Source organism: Pipistrellus kuhlii, unplaced genomic scaffold, assembly GCF_014108245.1.
Source record: "Pipistrellus kuhlii isolate mPipKuh1 unplaced genomic scaffold, mPipKuh1.p scaffold_m20_p_11, whole genome shotgun sequence".
NCBI lineage: Eukaryota > Metazoa > Chordata > Mammalia > Chiroptera > Vespertilionidae > Pipistrellus > Pipistrellus kuhlii.
In genome coordinates, this window is record NW_023425416.1 from 13,337,549 (window position 1) to 13,362,009 (window position 24,461).

A 24,461-nucleotide genomic window follows, 5' to 3' on the forward strand; every position below is an offset into this window, starting at 1 on the left:
GCTAGATTTGAACCCAGGTCTGACACGTGAGCGACTGACTGTGTGTAGCACCAAATAGTCACTCAGCCAGCAGAGAGGCCCTGCTGGGACACGGGAGGTCTGCTTCATCTTTATTAGCTTTCATGAGGGAAACCGATGTGCCCCACATTTAGAAAGCATTTTTCTGCCCCAAACCAGGTCTCCAGAACTGTGAGTGAAAATTAATCAGCTACCATAAATATTTGCATAAAAAAGCATCCTTGTGTGGTGGACAAACAGGTCTTAGCTGGGCACTCTGGCCATTAAATCATCAAGAATATTCACATTTTTATTTCCTCAATATGGAATGCATTAAGACAACAGTGATTTTACAGGCATTTATCTTTATGTACTTTCTGCACATTTTCTTTATCTCTGCCTTTGCCTCTCCTTAAAGCTGATGCCTCCCAGGCACTGTAATTCATAAAACGTGTGCTGGGACTTGACTCCGTCCCAGCTCTCTGCCTGCCTGTGTCGTGGGTCCAGCAGCAGAGCACAGTCTGGGAAATGTCTGAGCCCCAGCCTCAGCCCGGGCCCCGGAGGAGTTTGTGGGTGGAGATCAAGAGGGGAAATATCTTGGGAAAAGGAGCGCGCAGCCTTGGCCTGTCTCTCCGGGGCCTTATCTGCTGCTGTAAAAGCTCCGTGTAAATCCCGACCACGCATCTTCCTCGCCTCGTCAGGCAGCCCCATTCACGTTGGGCAGTATCTTCCTTGGCTGGCTTAGGCTGCCAAATTCATACCTCATAATGTTGGGGACTAAAGATTTCTTAGCCATGTGACATATATCTCCATTCTGGAGTCACGGAGGAGTGTTTGCAATTAAGTTTGTGATTTTGAAAACCAAGAAATTGAACTTGAACTAAAGTTGTGGTCTCTGGTCTGTAATGTGACCTACCAGAGTGAAAAGGCCTCCTTTTCAAGGCAGCGAGTTTCCAAAACATCCCAGAACCTCAGTCCTGTGCAGCGAGAGGTACGGGGTGAGAGTAATGCAATGACTCTGACACGGGCCTGCTTCGCACTCCAAGGGCAGTCCCTGCTTGCTTTCTGTTTCGTTCATCTTCCCACTTTTGATTTTCTCCATAATGTATACATTCCAAACAACATATGCCCGGCACTGACATGGATGCCTCTACCTCTTCAATCCCACCTGAGTGATGCTTTTCATCAGCCACTAAAGATTGTGCCTTTCAAAGTTCATATTGCTCCAGTGTGATCCCTATGCGCAGTTCTGCCGTAAGCCGGGCTCTGGATCCCGATGGTTCCAGCAGGGAGCTGCCGCCTGGGGCTGCAGGCTGCTCTGGGAAGTCTGGCACAAGGTGGGCGGGAGGCTTGAGCAAGCCCCTGAGAACTGAGGTCCTTATCCAATCACCGATGCTAGATAGCATGTGGCCTATACAACCGAGTAGCTAACTGAACGTTAGAGACAGTGAAATAGATGGCCTTTCTGTACTGGCGCCCATCAGGGTCTTGCAATTTTTGTTAGTTTCAGATAATCCTTTTGGTGCCTTAGGGCAGTGGTCCGCAGACTCATTGGTCAACAGAGCCAAATATCAACAGTACAACGATTGAAATGTCTTTTGAGAGCCACATTTTTTAAACTTAAACTTCTTCTACTGCCACTTCTTCGAAATAGACTTGCCCAGACTGTGGTATTTTGTGGAAGAGCCACACTCAAGGGGCCAAAGAGCCATATGTGGCTCGCGAGCCACAGTTTGCTGACTGCAGCCTTAGGGGAAGGAGAGAGGTGAACCCAGTCTGCCAAACAAGCAGGGGGCCAGGTGATTTCTGGCATCTAACCCATGGGAAGGAATCATGCAGGTGCCCTTTCATGTAATTATTTTAACTATGGTAGGGGCTTGGCTGTATTTGTCTAAACTTTAGACTCTAAAGGACAGGGATTGCCCCAGTCAAGCCATCAGTCACACCCTTCCCCAATGTGGAGAGGAGGCTGGCTCCCTTGGTCTCACTCCGAAGATAGAACATCACAACAGAAGCCCAGACGGCACGCCATTATCTGGGTCGGGACCAATGCCACCTGATGTTAGGACAATGAGGCATCACTTCAGATGCCCACAAGTTCCTCATCTAAGGTTGAGAAGTAGGCTATGATTTTTTTTTCTCTCCTAAATTTGTTTAATAATGTGCTGACATACCTCTTTTGATTCCTTTCAGAACTCTTTTCACAAAATGTAAGCATAAGTTTTATTTATTTATTTTCAACGGTGATAGCGTGTTTAGAAATCTCTTGGTACATGGAAGAAACTCGATACCAGTTCTCTTTGTTTTGGTATAAACTCATCTTCCTAAGTAATTTCCATTTATGTTTGTTGTTTATATTTGCAGAACTTTCTTTAAAATAAGTGGCAGGTGGTTTTACACCATTCCCAACAGCCTTGGGGGGGGAAGGTCATGGATATCATGGATCCTTTGAGAATTTGATGAAAAGTAGGAACCTTTAGAAAAATCAATGAAATCTTAAATGCTGGCTTGCTATTTTGGTTTAGCATTGCCTACAGGTTGGCCATGAATTTCAGCTCGATGCACCTCTGACCCAGGAGAATTCGAAACAACAGCTGGGGCCATTATCCCCACCGTCTTCACGCTGACCATGGCCTGACCCACCTCTTATTTTTGAACAGTTGTGCGATCATGATTACAGAATACTCTGCAGGGGGGTTTCAGTTACAGGAATTACCAGATCGATGCTTTCACCATGTGCTTAATCTTGAATTTTTCTCTTCCATGTTTATCGTGACAGTCAATGCTGTTTTCACGGGAGTTGTTCTTGTTTAAGCTTTCTCCTGAGGATTTGTTTTGTTTTTCCTTCCTGTGCGAAATGCTTAAAGCTACTTCCTAGTAGTAGAGAATGGTGGGGTCCCCCTGAGTAGATAGATAGCTGGTAAATCCACTCTGCCTTTTGCCGATGGTATTTTACAGGTTAACTAAATGAACACCCACTTTGTGCTCCTGAGGTAGTCTGAAGGGGGTCGTGATGTCTCTGCCTTTTCAGTTTTGCTTGGCATTAGAGATTTCATTGTTCTGACTGATGAGAAGGGCATGCTAAATGTGTTTGTAGGAAGAAGTGACCAAGCATGTGGATGTATATCGTCAGTGAGGAAGTCTGGTTCTCCTTTTCACTGGGTGAAAACAAAATTGCTTTCAGCTTCGGAAGGGACTGTCCTTTCCCGGGAGGCTGAGGGCTCCTCACCAGAAGCCTTCCTCGTGGCGTCTTGGACCATCGTGAGGTGCAGCACTCTGTGAGCATCTCAAGTGGAAACCTTCCAACAGAAAACCAAACTGCTCGGCTCCTTTTCGTTTTCAGGGAGGAAGGAAAACTATCTCATAGGGTAGAACCCTCCGACTCACTGGTTCAGATAACATCCCCCTGACATCGGTGCTTACCTCCCACTCCAATATCTCAGCAATTTTTGTTTCATTTTATTAAAGAATAAGAATTGTACATGCACACAGATAGGAACTTTTGAAAATATTCCTCCCAAAAAGAGCAGACCTTGCCACTGGCTGCCAGAGCACACCTCTGGCTCACATCAGTGCCTGTGGAGACCATGGGTGTGCCAGCAGGTACCTGTGTCCTAGGTCCGTGGTCGGCAAATTGAGGCTCGCGAGCCACATGCGACTCTTTGGCCCCTGGAGTGTGGCTCTTCCACAAAATACCACGGCCTGGGCCAGTCTATTTTGAAGAAGTGGCGTTGAAAGAAGTTTAACTTTAAAAAATTTGACTCTCAAAGAAGTTTCAATCGTTGTACTGTTGATATTGGGCTCTGTTGACTAATGAGTTTGCCTACCACTGGCCTAGGTATAATACTTAGTATAATATAACAGCTTACATTGTGTGCCCACAGCTTTTTTTTGGGGTGGTGGTGGCGGTGATATCTTGATAAAAGTTGCTTTGTTGTCCTTCATTTGGTTATAAAACCTGCTAATATAACATCTGTTGGCTGTATGTTTAAAACTAACGCATTTCCTCCCTTTTATTCTCTTTTGCTATCCCCTTTTCTTTCTGCTTATCCTCCAAACTGCTGCTTTCACCCTTGCTCCAATCAGCCTGACTTTCAGGTTAGTACTTTCAGTTTTTCTTCTAACTGCCTTTCCCTCCTCAGCTCAGTTTACTGCTTGCACTTGTTTAACAAACACATTTCTGAAACGGTTTTGCTCAGGCCACCACATTTTTTTTTTCCATCCCATGCCTAGGGGAGGTTTATTTTACGAGAAGGCTGTGTAGGGGGGAAGGCGAAGAAGAAGATAGAAATAAATCACTGTTGGATTGTTTGATACATTCTGTTCCTGGATTATACAATCAATAAGAGGAATCCTCAGGAAAACTCCCTAGTGCAGAATGGACTGCATGGTGATAAAACATGGAGCAGGGGGAAAACAAGCGCAGGATGCTAACTTTAACTCGGAGGATAGAACACAAGATGTGCCCATGACACAGCAACTTAAAAGCCAGGTTTAATAGTGCAAACCATTGAGACTTTTCGCTTAATAAATCACTGTGTTTTGAAAGATTTATAATACTTCTTTAAAAGTCACTTTTGAAAATTATCAGCATGTTAGTAACATATTGTACACACATGTTATTTCCTGTCACTGTTTTGGTGTTTAACCTTTTTTTTTTTTTTTTTTTTTTTTTTTTTAGCTTTCTTTTTGTTAGCCATGAGACATACTTTAATTACCTACGGAATAGCATATTGGCCCAAATGGAAAACTAGATGCAGTGTGGACTGTGCACCCTCATATTAAGATCCAAAAGGGACGTGTTGTTTGAACACCCATCCCGGGTTTGATTCCTCTAAGAAAGAGGGCCCCGGTCAGTAATTGGTTCTCCTTGAAATGAGGCAAGACTTCTCTTTTTGATAAGATGTAGACTTATCTAGAGATTTCTTTATCCTTGAATCGATGCATTTGCTAAAAAATTCTCATTGTATGATTTGTGCGACCTAGACTTTACTTTTAGAAAAGGAGTCATAGAAAGTTCATAGCCGGTACAACTGCTCTTTTGAAAGGCACGCTATATTATTTTTTTCTCTAAATGCATCTCTTTATATCCTGTCCACTACCACTCATCACCAAAGCCACCAGACCAATGCATGTACCAACAGCAAACAATTGCAGAGCAAGGCTCCCTGTCCATGTACCAATCCTGCCCTGTTGCCTGCTCCCAACCCGTGCGGCATGTAGTCCTTGCAAAGGAACTCCTCTGCTATTCCCGCGTGCCACAGGGGGTGGGCCCCGGAAACTGTCTTGATTGAACTAAGTCACCCTGAAGGAACTCGGCTCTCCATAGTCCCCTCAGCAGAGCCTAAAAGCTCACCCTGCAGAGCTGCTCTCCCCAGAAGCCCAGTGACTGGCTGTCGGGTCACTTTCTGTGCCTCTCTGTGCAGAGACAGACAGCGCACTGTGGGCGGGGACGGAGGGGCTTGGCCACCTGCTACCCAAACCTTGCCTCCAGGTTTTGGATCCGCTCATGTAATGAAGCTCTGGGCTCTCCTCCTTGCCTGTCTTTTTTGTTCTCGTTCTCCTTTGCCTTCCCTTTGCTAATCTAGTCTTCGCCTGTTAATACTGAGGCCCCTGAGACAGGGTACGCCTTTCACTGTAACAGATCAGGCTCCCTGCCTGGGCCCGGAGGTGTGTCCACAGGCCTTCTGCTGCGACTGTTTTCCTTTTCTCCTCCAGTAGCTGTACTTCTCAGTGTTTAGCTCTTTCCTGTTTCCTGGTGAATGGACTCTGCCTCTCAGAAGACAGGATGCAGGGTTAGAGTCTGAGAGGTTGTAGGCTCCGGGGATTCTCCGGACCAGGGGCCAGGTGTGCCGAGTGGGTCTGGCGAAGGGTTCAGGCCAAGCCACATGGGTGACTGTATGGAGTGGGAGAATCAAGATTCAGATAATTTTGAGATTTTTAACCTCCTGCCCCAGATGAACAGGCTGGAGGAAAGGTACAGCCCTTGTAAACAGCCTCTGGCTTTGTTTTTAGTGGCGGGGGAGCCTGGGCAGCCCTGCTCTCCTGGAAACAAAAAAGTCTGTGGAGTCTTGGAAGCCTTTTTGAGCTTTGACAAGTTTCCAGGGTTAGCTACGCTTTCTTTCCAACCACTTCCAGGTTTAGCAGCTACAATAAAACCAAGTGTAACAAGGGGTGAATACAGCATCACTAGCCGTGTGCTCTCTTTACATGGCTCACAACTGTGATCCATCTGTGTGTGTGTGTGTGTGCGCGCACGCACGCACATGTATGTGTGTGTATATGTGTGTGTGTGTGTGTGTGTGTGTGTGTATGTGTACATTCATTATATATTTAAAAATAAAGCCTGATCCTTCTTACCGTAGAAGTGTGTAGTCTGCCCGGTACCTCCCTCTCGCCCAATCTGATGTTTGAAAACTTCTCTGCCTCCCGGATCTTTCCTCTGTGCCCTGGGCTCCATGGGAAAGTCTCCCCTCCAACCACTTTGGTAAATGGCCTCATTTCCTTTTCAAACTCCGTGTAGCCACTCACGCTTCGATGCTGGGGACAGCTATTAGGCACCGGGTGTGGTAAAAGGCAGATGTCACAGTCTCCCCCTGCGCAGGCGCTCACTGCGGGAACTGCCCCTCCTCTCCTTCCACCGCGGGAACCCGAGAGGCCGAGCAGCCCCTGCTGAGCCCGGGAGAAGGTGTGTGTGACATGTGCTCATTTCTAGGAACTCCTGGTGAGATTAGTGTGCGGCTTATGATAAATGAAGTTATCTAGATAAATGTGTGCAGCACTTCACCAGAAATAAGAAGGAAGAGGAGGAGGAGGAGGAAGAAGAGGAGGAGAAGGTGGAGAGGAGGAATAAAAGAAGAAGGAGGAGGAGGAGAGCAGGAAGAGAGGAAGAGAAGGAGGAGGGGGAGGAGGGGGAGGAGGAGGAGGAGAGGAGGAATAGGAGGAGAGGAGAAGAAGAAGAGAGGGAGGAGAAGAGAGGAGGAGGAGGAGGAGAGGAGAAGGAGAGGAGGATGAGGGTGATGGGGTGAGGAGGAGGAGGAAAAGAAGGAGGAGGAGGAGGAGAAGGAGGAGGAGGAGTAGAAGGAGGAGGAGAAGAGGAGGAATAGGAGGAGAGGAGGAGAGGAAGAGAGGGAGGAGAGAAGGAGAGGAGGAGGAGGAGAGCAGGAGGACGAGGGTGATGAGGACGGGGGGTGAGGAGGAGGAGGAGTAGTATCCTTTGGGAATCAGTTCAAAATCCTGTCAGAGAATCAAGCAAGTAAAACCAGAGGCCCTCTCCAGGGCTCTCTCAGCCTGCAGTGTGCTTTGGGTGTTGGGCCAGCTGCTTCCTGCTTGTGCCTCAGTATCCCCTCTCGGAGTGGAAGGGGCTGTCCCTGGAGCCAGCCTTCAGGGATCCGCAGTGCATGTGTCTGATGGGCCTGGCGCATGCCCCTGGCGCACAGGCCCGGGCTGACGGCTGGCACCTGGCAGCCGGCATGAGCTCATTGTTACAGAGTCACTTCAAACACTTCTACCAAAATAAACTCTTTGTGATGCTTCCTCAAAGCTGAGCCCTGTGCTCTCAATCCCTCATTCTTCCCGCGAAAGATGAAGTCACTCCTCCCGGACCTCAGAGGCCTGCTGCCCAAGGAAGTAATGAAAACCATCTTGCCCAGCGATTTGCTCCTCCTAGGGGCCTTTTTTTTTTTTTTTTTTTTTTTTTTTTTGGCCCCATTTCCTCCACGAATTCGGAGTGAGCCCCTACTATGTGCTAGGCTGGGCCCTACCTGCTGGTCTGGCATTTACAAAAGCTAGCTGCTGGCAGGTTGATGGAGCTGCACGCTGCGTTCTGTTTCATGTTCACGACGCACCCTGATGCGGCTGCTGATAGAGAGGGTGGCAGTGGCAGCAGCAGCCATTGCAGTGAGCATGAGCTAAGGGCCAGCACTGAACTTCTCCCTTCTTAGTTAGCATTTGCTTCTCATGACAATTGCATGAAGGTGGGATATCATTTCTTCCACATTAAGGAAGAGGAAACAGATTTATGAAAGCTAAATATTTTGCTCAAGTTAGTACAGCGTGTGAGTGAGGGTGTTGGGCACCCTCCCCCCCCCAAGCCATTCTTCCTGATTTAGGAATTGGATATTTTGCTGCTTCAGCCCCAGTTGCATAGTAAAGCCTCTGACAAGGCCTGTGCCCTTTGCTCAGTCTGCGTTTCCCAGGTTTGTGTTTATAGACTAGATCCCACCAGGCACTTTGTGGAGAAGCCACGAGATTCAGGCCTGTCCCCAACCTGCCTCCCAGCCTGAGCTGGTCTCTCTCTGTTGTTGCTGTTGATAATTCTCCCCTGAGGATACTTTTCCCTCTGTTTTTTGTTTTGTTTTGTTTTGTTTTGTTTTGTTTTGTTTTTAGAGAGAGAGAGAGTGGAAGGGAGGGGGAAGAGACACAGAGAGAAATACGACTGTGAAAGAGACACATCCATTGGGTCGCCTCCCACAACATGCCCCAATCATGGCCCCACTGGGGCAGGGATGAGCCTGCAACTGAGGTAGAGGTACATGCCCTTGAGTGGTATGGAACACCCAACCTTTCAGTCTCTGGGCTGATGCTCAAACCACTGAGCAACATTGCCAAGGGCCAGAGCTGGTCTCTTGTACACAGATCCTGCCCTCTGGGACCAGCTCAGGTGTCACTCCAACACCAAGCCTTCTCTGAACCGCCCCCCCCCTTCCCCGCAGAAGCAATCTCTCCCTTCCTTGGTATCCTCAGCGCACTCTCTGACCCCCCTTTCCTGCTGTCATACCTTCTCTCACATTGAGGTGGTTAATCAATGTAGTGTCTCCCTAGTAGACGCTCCTCCTGGAATTTGGGCGGGTCTCTAGCTTGATGCCTGTGTGCCACCCACTGGAGGGGCCAGTCATACTCCTGAACGTTGTTGAAAAAAACTATTGCAGAAAGGTCCCTGCATGAGCGCCTCTCCCTCCTGCCACCCTTTGCTGGGTCCCCACTGAGATTTGGTGGTGGGTTCTGAGGCCAAGCTCACTCCCTTGGGTATCTTCTCTTGCTCCAGAAGGGATGCCTTCAGAAAAGATATGATTGGTTTTCTATGAAGCTGGACGCTTGGAAATTCAAGGAGAACAAATCACACGTAAAAGGAGAGGGGGAAATCCTCCTGAAGTCACTCATTTCTCCCACTCTCTCTTCCTTCTCTCCTTCACTCCTCTCCCCCTTCTTTCTTCTCCCCCCTCTCCTGTGCTCTCTCCTTCCTTCCGTTCCTCTCTCTCCCTCCCACCCCTGCCCCTGCCCGCCTTTCCTGACTACGCACTGAAGTCCTTCTCCGTGGCGGGGTCTGTGCTGGGCTTTGGGAATATCGCAGTAAAAAGACATGGCCTCTCCCCTCACTGAATTCAAAGACCAACACTTCCTATAAGGAAGGATTTGGCCACTAAGAAAAATAGCTTTTCCCATTTATATTAATAACTGGAAAAACGGGGTTTTGGGTGTTTTTGAAAACTCCTTTTTCCTGTTGGGATTGAGGGGTTATCCACAGGTCAGACAATCATTTCCCTCTTTTAAAGCTGCCTTCTACTAACGCTGACATTTCTGGTGAAGTGTCAGAAAATTTTATGCCCAAGCAGAACTGGTAGGAAGCCAGAAATCAGTTGATTTTGCTTTGGGTGCAAATATTTTATTGGGGATGGAAAAAAGTTTGTTTTCCCTGATTTACAGCTCCTGCAAACATAAAGTGGGTTCTATATTTAGACACGGTTTTGAACCTTTGAGGTGTGTCCAGGGCTTGGTTCTTGCACCTTTCTGACCTGGCCTTGCCTTGGTGGGGCTTGCCATGGCTGACAGTTTGCTGAGGCAGCTCCAGGTTGTAGAACGAGGGCTTTGTGCCCTGTATCATTTCTGCTGTTTAGCCTTCGCTTGACTCGCCGCTCCGATGCTCTCCCTACCACCTGGACAGCGGTCGCCAACCTTTCGGACCTCAGGGACCACCAGTGTCCCCGGACCACCAGTTGGCGACCGCTGCTCTAGGACGGCGAGGAAGATGAAGGAGCACATGGTAGCTGAGACGTTTTGTGATGCAGTATGTTCCTGCAGTTCCTCAGAGATGAGAAAAGCCATTCGCCATGTGCCAATCCGTTAGAACAGTGACAATAGTAAGAACAACAGCAGCTCAAATAAGAGATAGCGGCAGGCTGGCCTACTAAAGTCCTGGCTCCAGACTAAGAGATACCAAGTTGGTGGAATTAACCATTTTGTGGTTTTCCAAAACCTCCCCCACCTCACCCCCATTCCTCCCGACCTCCTGGCTTTCTGTTGGTACTACCATGTGGATGAATATCAGCAAATAGTAAATCTCTCAAGATAGGTTAGCCTTTTCGGTAAACGTTGAGAAGGGGAAGGAATGTAAAAAAAAAAAAAAAAATAGCTTCTCGGTATTATTATAAATCACTTTCTAGAAAAATAATATCTTATTTCCTTTATATGGCTTTTCTTATGAAATGTGAATTCTATCACTTCATTATCCACAAAACCAGCTCACGTTGTAGGGAAACCTATCCCACTGGTGGCTGGGACTTCCTTCGGCGCTGGGTGAAGGTGTGTGGAATTTTCACGCTGAGGAATGTTGCATTTTTTTGCGAAGCCTACATTTTGGGGACCTATTTAAAAAAAAAATGACTGGGTACTGTGTGTGTTTTCCTAAAGAAAATACCATGTTGTTAGTGTATCTAATAAAGGCTATGGAGATTTTCTCTGTAAGGAATTCTGGTGGATTTTAATATTTGCCACTCTTTTTTAATTTACTCAAACTCAGTGAATGCTTTATGGGTGAAAAGTAGAATAGAATACAAAGGCAGAACATGACTGTTTTTGCTTGGGGTGCAACTAATTTATTGGGGATGCAAAATGTTGTTTTTTCTAACGTAGCTTCTGCAAAAATGAAGTGGGTTGTGCAGAATTATTGTTGCAGAGAGGCATTATTTTTAGAACTGTAAAGTACATCAGGGAATGAAAACAAGTCTCCCCTCGGAGAATCACGATTGCTGCTCTTTGAGTCCAGGGAGGCTGCATTCTAACTGCAGCTTGCCCACTGACCTCCTCTTGCAGCTTGTTTTCTAACTGGTAACGTTGTTAGCATAAGCATATTCTTATTGGTCTTTCTGAGCATGTCTGAGTGTGCAATAACTTACGCTTTCCTGTAATCTGACAATGGAAATCGACAGGCTTGTCACTCTCAGTGTGCTGGATAAATACATTTCTTTGTTTTTTGTTTTTGTTTTTTCTTTTGTGAGATCCCACACATAATTGTGAAGACACAACGGTGCACATAAGCAACTCTTAAGATATTTTCATGTGGGGCGAGGGCAGGACTTCACACAGGGAGTTGTTTTTTTGTTTTTTTTTTTTTTTGCAAAATGTTACTTCAGCTCCTGGAAAGTTATCTTTAGAAAGTTTTGAGAACGTAACCATCACCTTTCTCAGAGAGGCACGGGAAAGACCGGAGCAGCCCCTCCGTGGACCAGCTAGCATATTCCCATGGCCGGACAGATCTTGATGTGATGTGTGAGCTGAAGTGTAAGAGAGTGGTTTTAAATTTAACTTGGGGGCCCTCTGCTATTTAATCATATGTCAGTTTGATGGTTCCAAGGACAGCAGGGTATGTTGCTCACAGATAATTGCCGTGGAGAGAATGAGTTGGGTATAATAACGAATAGCTGGGAATCTTCTGATAACCTGCGATGAGTGGGCCCTGCTGAGAAACACTCTCTGGGCAATTGGCACATAGGTGTCCTATCGCTTCGGTGAGTGTGGGTGCTCTCTTGCCACCTCGACATGCAAAGCAGGGGGCTTTTTAAGGATTCCTGAGCAGATAAAGAAGCACTGCTCCTGGATCCTGCATGTGTCATCTATCCTAGACCTGTGATTGCTTTATATTCCTGTTACACTTGTAATCCAGGTTATGCAAACAGCTATCCATCTTCAGAACATTACGTATAGAAAATGAAACAAACTCCACCCTGAGAAGCAGCCTCATTGTAGCTGCGTCATGTTGGACACACGTCCACATGTGTCCATACAAGCCTGTCCCTGTATTTGTAAATTGGAGACAATTGTGTTATGCCTCATTCCTCATGAGCTTGTGACCAGAATGCACATTGAGTGTGGAGCTTGGTCTGGCACATCATAGATATTCATTAAGTGGTGATGGTTGTGGTTGTCACATTGATGGTTGTGATGAAGGTTTACATGCCAAGAGTAGCACGTGAGAGAGTCGGGAGTTCATGCACAAGAGAACTGGGAGATGGCCGCCTCCTTTGCTTTCCTAGTTGTGGAAAATGCAGTGGCTAGCATAAAGCAATTGAGTTTTCCCCTTTAAACCATGGAGAGATTTTGAGGGAAGGTTAGAAACAATATGATCAGTTGATTTTTTTTTCTTGAGGAATATGAATAAGTGAACCTAGAAAATTCAGAGTATACATATTGGGAAGTAGTCTTGAATAGACAGGCCTCAGCCCCAGCCCTTTTGTATCCACATATGTCTACATTTTGGGGATCTATTTAAAAATGAGTGGGTACTGTGTGTGTTTCTCTAAAGAAAATATCAATACTATGCTGTTAGTATATCTAATAAAGGCTTTGGAGATTTTCTTTGTAAGGAATTCTGATTATTTTAATATTTGCCACTCTTTCTTAATTTACTCCAAACTCAATGAATACTCTATTGGTGAAAAATAGAATAGCATACAAAGGCAGAACGTGACTGCTTTTGCTTGGGGTGCTACTAATTTATTGGGGATGCAAATAGTACCCAAGTGTGTTCCTTCACCCATTTATTTCCTTCATGCATTAGCTTATTTACTTTTACCAAATAGTAATTGTGTGTCTACTCTGCAGTAGGCTCCGTGGAAGCAAGCAATAGGACTTGTAACACGATATCTATGAAGGAGGTGTAATCTTTCTATACCCATAACTGAAAGCTCTCCATTCCTTTTATCTTTGCATCCTGTTCTATTTGCCAGTATCCCCTGAAGGACTTCTATGTTGTTTCATGTCTTTTCCTCTCACATAGACTGTTCTTAATCCATTTCTAAATTTGCTAGGTTTTGCTAGTTGCCTCCTATAGAGACTAAACCATTTACAGTCCCCTCAGCCATATGTCAGAGTGTCTTTTTTTCTTATTAACTCGGCCAATGCAGTAGGGGTTTCAAACTTCTTTGATCTTTGTCGATAGGGAAGGGGAGCAGTGGCCTCTAAGTGTGGTTTTCATTTACTTTTATCTTATTGCACATGAAGATGGGCATCTTTAAGTATGTGTGTTAGTTACCATATTTTTTGTTGGTATTTTTCTTATTTATTTGTAGAAGCTCTTTCTATATTTACTTTCACCCGCTTATCTTTGGTTTTAGTTTGAAATACCCCTGCCAGTTTGTCTTCTTTTTGCTTGTTTTGTTACACAGCAATTTTTGTTGGTATTTTTAAATTGATCTTCATTGTTGGGATTATTACAGATGTCCATCCCCCTCCTCCCCCATGTCTCCACCTGGTTCCCACCCCACTTCAGGCCCTCGCCACCCTATTGTCTGTGCCCAAAGGTAATGCATACAGGCATATAAGATCTTTATCTAATCTCTTCCTGCACACCCCCACACTCCTTTGCCTCTAAGAATTATCAGTCTAATTTTGTTTCTATGCACCTGATCTTATTCCATCAGATTTTTTATTCATTTGATTTTTAGATTCAATTGTTGATATACATGTATTTGTTGCCACTTTGTTGTTCATATTTTTTTAGCTTTACCTTTTTGTTCTTCTACCTCTTTTTAAAGAATCCCCTTCAGCATTTCATAATAATACTGGTTTGGTGCTGTTGAATTCCTTTAGCTTTTTATTTCTGTGAAGCTCTTTATCTGACCTTTAACTCTAAATGATAACTTTGCTGGGTAGAGCAATGTTGGTTGTAGGTTCTTGCTATTCATCACTTTGAATATTTCTTGTCACTCCCTTCTGGCACGCATAGTTTCTGTTGAGATATCATCTGACAGTTATATGGGCACTCCCTTATAGGTAACTGTTTTTCTCTTGCTGCTTTTAAGATTTTCTCTGTCTTTTTCCTTAGCATTTTAATTATGCTATGTATTGGTGTGATTCTCTTTGGATTCCTCTTGTTTGGGGTTATGTGTGCTTCCTGGACTTATAAGTCTATTTCTTTCACCAGGTAGGGGAAGTTTTCTGTCATTATTTCTTCAAACAGGTTTTCAGTATCTTTCAGAGATCTCTCTTTTCTTCTGGCACCCCCATAATTCAGATGTTGGTATGCTTGAGTTGGGGCTTCTTAAGCTATCTTCATAATTTTTTATTCTTTTTGCTTTTTGCTTTTCTGGTTGAGTGTTTTTTGCTTCCTTGTATTTCAAATCATTGATTTGATTCTTGGGATTCTATAGTCTACTGTTGAATCCCTATATATTATTCTTTATTTCAGTCAGTTTAATTTCTGAAGGGACCTTTAACCTTTTTTTTTTTTTTTTTTTTTGTATTCTCACTAAGTTTCTTGGAGGTTTCTAGAAGAGTCTTGAGTAACCATATAACTGGTTTTTGAACTCTATATCCAGTAGTTTGCTTTGTTTCATTTCTTTCATTTGTGACATGTTTCTTTGTCTCTGCATTTTGGCTACTTCTCGTGTCTGTTTCTATATATTGGGTAGTGCTAAGTCTCCTTGAGTAGATAGAGTGGACTTGTGTAGTAGGTGTCCTATAGGGCCCAGTGCTCAGCCTCCCCAACCACCTGAGGTGGACACTCTTGGTGCACCCCTTTGTGGGCTGTGTGCACAGCTTTATTGTTCTTGAGCCTTGATTACTATTGGTGTCACTGGGAGGAATTGAACTCCAGGCCAATTGGCTGTGGGGGTCAGCTGAGACTACAGTGGGAGAGCTGCTGTGCAGGAGACACTCTTATGGAGCTGGAGTTGCTTCAGTGGGGTGCTCACTGAGTCTGCCCTTTATGGATGTGAAGAGGTGTAATTTGTTATAGTCATGGAAGTGCCCAGACAAGGCCCAGCTATGAAGCAAGGTGGATTGGTGCTGGTTCAGGGTCTTGGGCCTTTAGGTTTGGAGCTCCCTGACCCAGCTGCAGCTTATGTGATAGTTTTTTAGCTTAAGAAATGACAGACCATTCATATCCAAAATCTGTTGTTCACAGCTTGGGTGGGGTTGTAAATTGGGTGTGGCGGGGTCTCAGGGAATCACCAGGGCAGAGCAAACAGATATGGCTGCCAGTCAGCCCTGCACCAGTAAGGTTCCAGCATGGAACAATGACCACTACAAGCACCTCGGTCTGAAAGAAAGCCATCCCTGAGTTCCTGCCCCAATGCTGGACAGTCTAGTTTCTCACCATATGTGTCTGGGTCCCCCGGAGCATCATCTGGCACTGGAGCTCAGAGCAAGCAGGAGTTTGTAAACTCAGTTCGTGGTGCTGACCTTTTAAGAGGAGCAGCTGGGTCTCCAGCAGCCTGTGTCTCTCAGCCCCAATCCGCACTGGTTTTTACAGTTCATAGTTCTTACTGCCTGTAAGGATTTCTTTCCTCAGCTCTGGAACCCTGGGCTGTGGGGCTGGGACTCTTTGCTCTTCCGGGCAACCTCTGCAGAGGCGATCTCCCTGCTGATTTAAAAAGCAGCACACCCAGGTGCCTGACCAGCCCTTTCTGCGCCTCCACACCTCCTACTAGTCTCGGTGTGCTTTCTTCTTTACCTCTCTACTTGAAGTACTTCCACTCAGCCAGCTTTCAGGCAGTTCTGGATGATGGTTGTTCAGTATTTTAGTTGCAGTGTTGATGTGGTTGTGGAAAGCAATAAGCACAGGCGGTTAACCTATGCTGCCATCTTGGTTCTTCCTACACAGAACTTTTTAAAAATTATTTTTATCTAATCAATCAGATTCAATCTTTTCTTTTAGGTCTTCTGAATTTTGTGTCATAGTTAGAAACCTCTTCTATATTACAGGAGTATAAGAATAATTGTCCAGGGATCTTTTTTTTTTTTTTTTTTTGTATTTTTATGGTTTGATTTTCTGCATTTAGTCTTTGAACCATCTGGAATTTATCTGTAAGGTATGAAGTATGGATATAACTTTATTTTTTTCTAGGTCAAGTGAAGTTTAAATGTCACTTCCTTCATGTGCCTTTCACTGGAGCTGGCCCAGCCCAGATTAGGTTTGTCTGCAATAAATTCTAATTTCCCATTAGAACATGAAGCACCATCTTAATTCTTGTTTAATATCTGTCTTTCGGTCTAGAGTTGGACTTCCACCTAGAAAGGACCTGTCCCAGCCACCCAGTGCCTATGAGGAGTAGATACTTAATATTTATAGAATGAGTTAGTGACGTGAGTTCTAAAGAATTGAAGTTATGAGGCAGTAGACATTATAAGTGAGCAGAGACTATGGAAAAGGCATGCAGAGGGGATGTGAGCCACTGAGGCCCACAGGAGGGGCAAGTCGACAGGATGGCCGTGGTGGCAGATTAGCCAGCTCTGCTGTACCAGGCAATAGCACAGCTGTGTGGTGGGCATCCCTTGTTCTCCTGGGTAGCATTCCAGTCCTGAGGCCCAGCAGGAATATCATTTTTATTTATTCTTGGGAAGCCTCATTTCTCAGCTTCCCCTGGGGTCAGTGAAACCCACCTACACAATTGGGATTCCTGCCTCACTGGTGCAGGGTGTAGGAAGAGGTATCAAACACAGGCCAGAGTCCAGACCAGAGAGGCTGGGTCTAGGCTGTGAGTGGATGCTCTGGGATAGCTGGGTGTTCCTATCTAGTAGGCAGATTGGAATGAAAGTCTGGAAGCAGACAAAGAGGCATTGCCCATGGCAGAGTGTGACAAATGCTCTATGAATGTCATGGGCATTCAGAGGAGGGAGTGGTTGGGGAAGTTTCCATGAATGTGATGGTATTCCCACTGGGGCAGGAAAAAAAAAGAAAAGAAAAGATTTTATCAGATGTGGAACCAGGTGTGAGCATGCGCAAAGGTAACAAAGGTGGGAAGGTACAGGGCATGCTCAGAAGAGAGGGGGTGCCGTAGTTCAGCACTGGAGCAGGGGGAGGATGGGCAGTAAGGTTGGCCAAGACAGGGGAGGTCTCAGGTGCTTAGCCAAAGGTTTGGAACTTGTTGAGCCCGGGAAGAGCACAGTGGGGAGAATCCTCTGGAAGGATTAACTATATACCCTCACTGTGCCAGAGGGGTTGGCAGCAGCACAGGCCAGAGGAAACAGTGGTGCTGAAATAAGGTGGTGGCACTAGAGGTGAAAAGGAGAGAACAAGTTTAAGAGATGCAAGAACAATTAACGAGCAAACAGACACAACACAAAATTCACCAGCCTGTGTATTTACCCTTTAGTTTCCAGAACTAAACTTGTTTTAACAAGAGCCAGCAAGAAACACACACAAACAAAGAAGCACAACCTAGAGACTGCGGTGGCAGGGAGAAAACAGAGGTGTGGAGGCAGATCCTTGGCCCAGGTATTCTGTAGTTGTTACTATTGCCGTCACAGCACGAGAAGTAAGACAAGCCTGAGCTGAGTACTGATGTGGTGCTAGGCATGGTGCTATTCGTTCTTGAAGGTTTCTCTCCCATTTTCTTTATAGTTACTCCAGGGTGTTGCTATGAGTAGCCCCGTTTGCGAGTCAAAAGCAACAAGGCCCAGACAAGTTAAGTACTCACCCACTACCACACACCTATTCATGAATGGAGCCAGGATTCAAAACACGCCGTTCCGATTCCACATCCCAGAACCAACCACTGCATCCTATTCCGCAGTGAGGATTTCGGTGCTAGGATGAATGGATTTGGCCCAGGAACTCCTGGTACCACAGGGACGCCTCTTTAATGTGCTTCTTTTGGGGCGGGAAGCTCTTTCTGTAACACAAAGGGTTCCACGCGTTGATGAAAACCTCTTATAATGGAAGCTGAGAAGCTGTTTGTGTTGGCAGGGCCAGCAGCCGTCCTGGAGCTGCTGGTCTGAGCCTGCGCCCTCTCTTGTGGGCCTGCGGAGTTTCTCTCTGCGAAGAGGGTCTGAGGGGGCCCGTGAGCGGGCCTCCGCGGAGGCCGCCGCGGCTTTGTAGACTGGAGACAGTCATCAGCTCTGGATGGGCTTCAAGAAACCTCGACGGCAGAGATGGGGGAAGACCCCAGGCCATCCATCCTCCTGCCTGCCTGACACAGCTCCCTGTGGGGAATTCTGGGGAAGAAGCCAAGAAAAAAGATGTATTTCCAGGAGGGGTTTCTGCTTCTTCCAGGAATCATTCTTGAGACTGCTCTTCATGGCCCCACACAGTGGGATCAGAGAAGTCCAGCAGCATAAAAGTGGAAAAGAAAAGAAGGTCTTTGTTGTGATATATGATGATTTTCCTTCTGGAAAAAGAAAAAAATCAGCCCAAACAAAACAACTGTCTGATAGAGGGATGGTCTTCTCTGAGCATAATATCCGCATCTGCCTTGATCTCGCCTGAGATGAATGGGAGGGTTGGCAGCAATAACAAAGGCCAAGGATTCAAACCCGTGGACCAGTGCCCTGTCCAGGCAGCAGTCAGACTGTGGGATCTTTTCTTTCTGATCATGATGTTAGATCAAAGGGCAGGTGTCATGCCATCCACATGCAGGGTCTTCCTCCTCCAGAGCTGCTTTACAAAACAGACACATTTTTAAGCTTTCAACTTGTAAATGTCAGCGAGTGAGGCTTTTACTCGATAGAATGGTTCAGTGTGCATCTCCCAGTTTTAGCTGCTGAAGAGTGGGGTTTCTGTTCTGTCAGTTTGTTTGATTTACCTTCACATCTCCCATTGATATTTTACTTTTCTCTGGTCCTCTAAAATGAAGACGTTTTGGGTAGAGTGGGTAACATAGCTTCCTTTAACTTTTTCATATTTGAAGTGTTATTTTCTGGGTGTGTTGTTATTGTTTTTTTTTTATCATGCCATCAGCTAACTTTTGTGAAGTTTAAAAGCACACAAGATCTTTTAAATGACACTATATTTTAACATAATTTTGGAGAAAAGTAATTCTAAGTGCCTTTCTTTGGAAACGTTGCTGGTATTCATTAAGCACTTTCCATGGGCCAGGTTTTGTGCAGAACAATGATGGACAATGTTTTTTTCTAATCCTCACAACAACCCTGTTCGGAGAATAGTGTGAGTAAAAATTAATGAGCAGATAAATCACCTGTGGCTTAAGGAGGTTACTGGTAACCTTCTCAAGGTCACTCTGGATTTGAGCCCAGATTATCGCAAGGGCCAGGTGGATACATGCACAGGTGATGCTTTCTTGTCTGCCATAATAAAAATAATTATATTCTGAAGGCAAGGGGAATCTGATTGTGTTCCAGAAGATGCCTACCTTGTATTTCCAGTATAGCCCCATCTGGGCTCACCACCTTTCCCTTCACTCATGCTACCCCGTGCATGTGGTGGTGGTTTAGGAACTGGTCCACATTCCCCTGGGGGTCTAAGATAGAAACCTCCAAATGGCCCTTGACTCATCCCTCCCTGTGTCTGACTCACCGGATTTTCCTTGTATCACTGTCTTGGTCTTTTCCATTCCAGTGCTATTGTCCTCATTGGTTGTTTGGTCTATTGCAGTAGCTTCCAGAGAGTCACAATTTGCCTCACCTCCAACTCCAGATAAATTCACTGAGGCAACACCCTGTGCCTAAGGACCCTGTTGCCTTCTCCTCAGACACTGGACAGAATAGCAAACTCTGTGCCTTATCTATAAAGTTCTTCACACTCTGGCCCCAGATGGTTTTCAAGTCTTTTTAAAAAATAGTTTTATTGATTATTCAAGAGAGAGGAAAGAAGAGGGAGAGAGAGAGAAACATCGATGTGAAAGCAGTACATCGATCCGCTGCCTCCTGCACACTCCCTACCAGAAATAGAGCCTGCAACCCGAGTGTGTGCCCTGATTGGGAATTGAACGAGCAATGCTTTGGTGCACTGGATGATGCCCAACCAACTGAGCCACACCAGCCAGGGCTCAAGTTGTATCTTAAAACCCAATAGACACACAAGGCTCCTGTACCTCCTCATTTTCCACCCTGTGTTTGTATCACTGAACTTTTCCCCCTTCCCTATACTTGCTAGATATTTCCATCTCTCTGCCTTTAAGCAAACTCTTCCCATTGATCAGATGCCCCTTTCACCCTCTTTTCGTGCAAGCTCCCACTCATCCTTGAAGTTTCAATTCACATGTCACTCTGATTCTTCTCACAGGTCAGTAGTTCCACATTGTGTTCTGAAAGCACCTAGGATGTTGTAATAAATATTTTGTGATTTTTTTTCCCCAGCTAAGTGTTTCTCCCTTCCTCTAAATTTTGAACTTTCTAATGTTAAAGATAATTTTCTCTTCATCTTTGTGTCTTCAGTTCCTGGTGCACGGTTATTATCGTACTTCGTATATGTTTGTTGGGTGAGTAGATGATGAATGGATGGAAGGACAGGGAGATGAGCAACATACAAACCAGATAAGAGGTTTCAGTGTCTGGACAAAGAAAACAAAGGCCTGAGCCCAGATGGCAGCAATACAAATAGAAAGGAGGTAACTGGGTTGGCAGATATTCTCAATTACATCTAAATGGTGGATCTTGGCGATTCCTTGCATGTGCAGAAGTGTTAGGAAGAGGGCGGACCTACTCCTGATTCCGCATCCCTGATGACTTTGGTAGAGAAGAAGCTGCATAGAGGTAGGGCGGCCTTTGGCTCTGGAGAGGGGACAGTTGAGAATTTAGTTTTGAACACACAGAGCTCTATGAGGGGCATTCAGGCAGAGCTGTGTATAGACATTTGAAAATGTAGAAACTTAGAGCCTGGCTCCTCCAGAGAGTGGGTTGCTGCCTGGCACTCCCTCCTTCAGCCCCATATCTCTCACCAGCCCCTTTATCCACACCCCAGTCTCTATGTTCCTGACATGGAAAGATGTCCAACACATGTTATAAAATGTCTAGAAGTTTTCATTGTGTTTTTAAAGGGAGGTGTATCTAATTGTGCATCATGCATAAAAAATGTCTGAAAAGATGGACCAAAAACCTGTAACAGTGAAAGTGGTTATTGGGGGAGGTGGAAGGGGAATACATATATATTTTCTTTTTATAAACTTTTGTACTGTTTAATTTTTTGTTACTAGCATGTGTAATTTTTATTAACATATAATTTAAATACCATAAAATTCACCCTTATAATTTAATGGTTGTTGGTCTGTTCACAAAGTCGTGCAGCCATCGCTGCTATCTAATTTCAGAATTTAATTTTATCACCCCAGAAAGAAACTCCACGCCCATTAGCAGTCAAACTCATTCCTCTAGTCATTTCCATCTTTCTCTCAAACTCTAATATACTTTCCCTATGGATTTGCATAATTGGGACATTTCACATAAATTGGTTCATATAACATGTGGTCATTGTGAGTGGCTTTTTTCAAGTATTTGGGGATCATTCACACTGTAGCCTGTATCTGTACTTCATTCCTTTCTATGCTGAATAATACTCATTATAGGGTATACCACATTTTATCAATTCACTATTTGATCAGCTTCAGGGCTATTTATATTGTATAGCTATTATAAATAATGCTGATATGAAAATTCATATGCAAGTTGTTGTTTAAACACGTGTGTGTGTTTTTTCTTGACTATGCACCTAGGAGTGGAACTGCTGTATCACATGGTAACTCTATATTTAACTTTTTGAGAAATGGCCAAATTGTTGTCCACTGTGACTGTAATTTTACATTCTCACCAGCACCATATATTTGTGCTGATTTCTTTACATTCTCACCAAAACACTTGTTATCGTTTTTTCTTTTGATCGTAGCCATCCTTGTAGTATGAGGTGGTATACCATTGGGGCTTATATTTGCATTTCCTTAATGACTAGTGATGTTCAACATCTTTTCAGGGGATTGTTGGCCATCTCTAGATCTTCTTTAGAGAAATTTTTTTTATTTAGATCCTTTGCTATTAATACTTTTTTAATTGTGTTTTGTTTCTTTATTGTTGAGCTGTAAGAGTTATTTATATATTTTGGATATTAGACACCATTCGATACTAGAGGTCCAGTGCATTCGTGCATCTGTGGGGCTCCACTCCCCTGTCCCCTAATATTCATATATTTTTGTATATGTGTGTATGTTTATTTGATCCTCCCCTGAGGACATTTTTCAATGATTTTTAGAGTAGAAGAGAAGGTGAGAGACACAGAGAGAAACACGGATGGAGAAAGACACATCAAATGGTTGCGCCCAGCATATGCCCTACCTGATGTGGTGCATAGCGCCTTGGACAGGGCTCAGGCGCTGAGCGTGTGGCGGTTTTCTGTTTCTGCTCCCACTTCTAGGAGAGCTCCTGCTTGTAGGAGCTGCTGATGTAGCGACCACTTTCTGTCTTGATCTCCTTATCCTCCTGTCCTGACTGTCCCACCAACCGCTTCTTCTTCCAGTCCCACCTGAGCTCCGCCGGTTCCTGGGCAGGTCTGGGCCTTGTCCCCCATTCATCAGGGCCAGGACAGCGCCGGCACCTGCTGCTCAGAGGCGCCCTGTCCCCTCCAAGCTCAGGCTGCTCACTGTCTAAGTCCTTGGGCCCATTGGGGACATGGAGATCCTGGCCCAGAGGGGACACAGAGGTCCTGGCCCAGCGGCCGGGCCGCCTCCTTCCGCCTCCGGGTTCCCCCCTGGCCCTGCTGCTGCCACTTCCGGCCGCGGGGCCGTGGCCTCTGTGCAGACGGCCTTGGTGCTCTCCCAGCTGCCTCTGCCTCCTCTTTCCCAGGCTGCGCCGCCTGCCGAGCTGGGCATCTCGGGGCTGTGCCAGCCAGGCCCCCCTGCCCTCCTGTCCTCCTGCCTGAGGCAGGCCATGGCCCTGCAGTCCTGCCGCTCAGCCCGCACCACCTGCTGCTCAGGTCCCAGCTGCAGGCGCTGACCTCAAAGATGGTCGCCTGCGAGCGGCACTGCTGGATACTGTCCACCAGCCTCAGCCACCGCAACTCCTCCTCTCGAAGCTGGAGCTGAAGAGGGGTGCAGGCCCGGCCCCGTGGCCCGGGCCCCGCTGCTCCAGCGCTGCCTCCGGGGTGCCTGCAGGCCTCAGCGTCCACCATTCTCTGTGGTACCAGGCCCAGCACACCTTCCACACTGACCCCACCTGAGGGCTCCTCGTGGGGGTGGGTGAGGGTGAAGGCCCGGCCCAGGAACAGGTGCAGGCCCAGCAGGCCGGGGGTCTCATCTGGGGCCGCCACCAAGGAGCAGGCTGTGCTACTTGGGCCAGCCTGGCCACATGACCACGCGGTGCAGGAGGAGCCTGCCCTGGGCCTGGAAGCCGAAGTTGACGATGTTGTCCAGTAGTGGGGTGTCCAGGCCCCCCGCCGCCAGGTCAGTCACCATGAGGGTGGAGCACTTGCCGTGGGTGGACTTGGCCAGGTTGATCTTGTGGGCGTCTGGTCCAGGGTGCTGTAGATGTGGGCGCAGCTCACTCGCTGGAGTGGCCTAGGCCCCTCTGGTGACCAAGCCACGGGTGGGGTGGGGGTGGGAGGGCAGATGCCCATAGCCTGATCCTGAGGTGGGGATGAGGAAATGCACATCATAAGGCCTGGTCTGGTCACTCTGCTGTTTGGTTGATTTCCATATTAGATTTTTATTATATAGGATATCATTTTTATATTCTCGTTTGTGCTAATAATTTTAGTATTTGCTGTGTTCTGTTTAAAACATGCAGTCCAATACACAATAGTTAACTTTTTTTTTTTTAACAAGTTGAAAGGATATCTTTAAGAAACTATGTACTTAGGGAAAGCAAGTGCATGTATAGTATTATATATTTATAATTGAATATGTTGCTTACAGTGAAGTGACCAGTTGGAAGTTTACACTGGCACTGCTTTTCTGAGGGTTCAGAACAGTTTACCAAATATTAAGAGCTTTTTCAAAATGTAATCTTGACCCCAAACATACTCCTACAAACACAAATGCGGTCGCTGATATTAAGCAGGTAGATGCTTACTGTGTTTTAGTGATATCTTAGCTACCTTTGCAATGGACTTTACCTTGAACGTTTGCTCAGCTTTTGTCTGTTGATAAGACTGAACTTCCAAATTTGAGCTCCTTCCAACCAAATAGGTTGCCCATGTACATGCTCAGATATGGCCTTATTTTGCAGTGCCGTAAAAGGAAATGTATGCCTCCACTCTGGTGAGCTCTGATTGCCATTGTTTCTTCAGTTGTTTGCCAAGCTAATACATACTCTCCACAGTTTTGTTGTCTCGTGTCATGTAAAACTAGGTCTAACAATCACATCTATGAGAGAGTCCAAAGCACTACAGCCTTCTGTGCAGCTTGAGAGAAAACAGTGACCCACCCAGTCATCACAGCCGTGGGTTCCTAGAAGCAAGATCTAGCACACACCCCTGAGGAGGTGGGCGAGGGGCCACTGGAGAGGCTGAGCTTGCTGAGGATGGT

The 24,461-nt window shown here is 45.9% G+C and overlaps 1 protein-coding gene across 6 annotated transcripts in view; it reads left to right on the top strand.

The window, feature by feature from the left end:
* ERC2 (ELKS/RAB6-interacting/CAST family member 2) overlaps positions 1-24,461 on the top strand; it is an 876,217-nt gene that overhangs the window by 427,291 nt on the left and 424,465 nt on the right. For 4 of the 6 annotated variants that reach the window (XR_006741074.1, XR_006741075.1, XR_006741077.1 and 1 more), the window contains one exon: positions 4,084-4,095. The exons of the other annotated variants lie outside the window; for them this stretch is intronic. Coding sequence is in view for 1 of the 4 variants with exons in the window: in XM_045579041.1 (XP_045434997.1) it covers positions 4,084-4,095 (12 nt within the window). In the remaining 3 variants the exon portion in view is untranslated. The remainder of the gene's footprint in view (positions 1-4,083; positions 4,096-24,461) is intronic. 6 annotated transcript variants of the gene reach the window in all.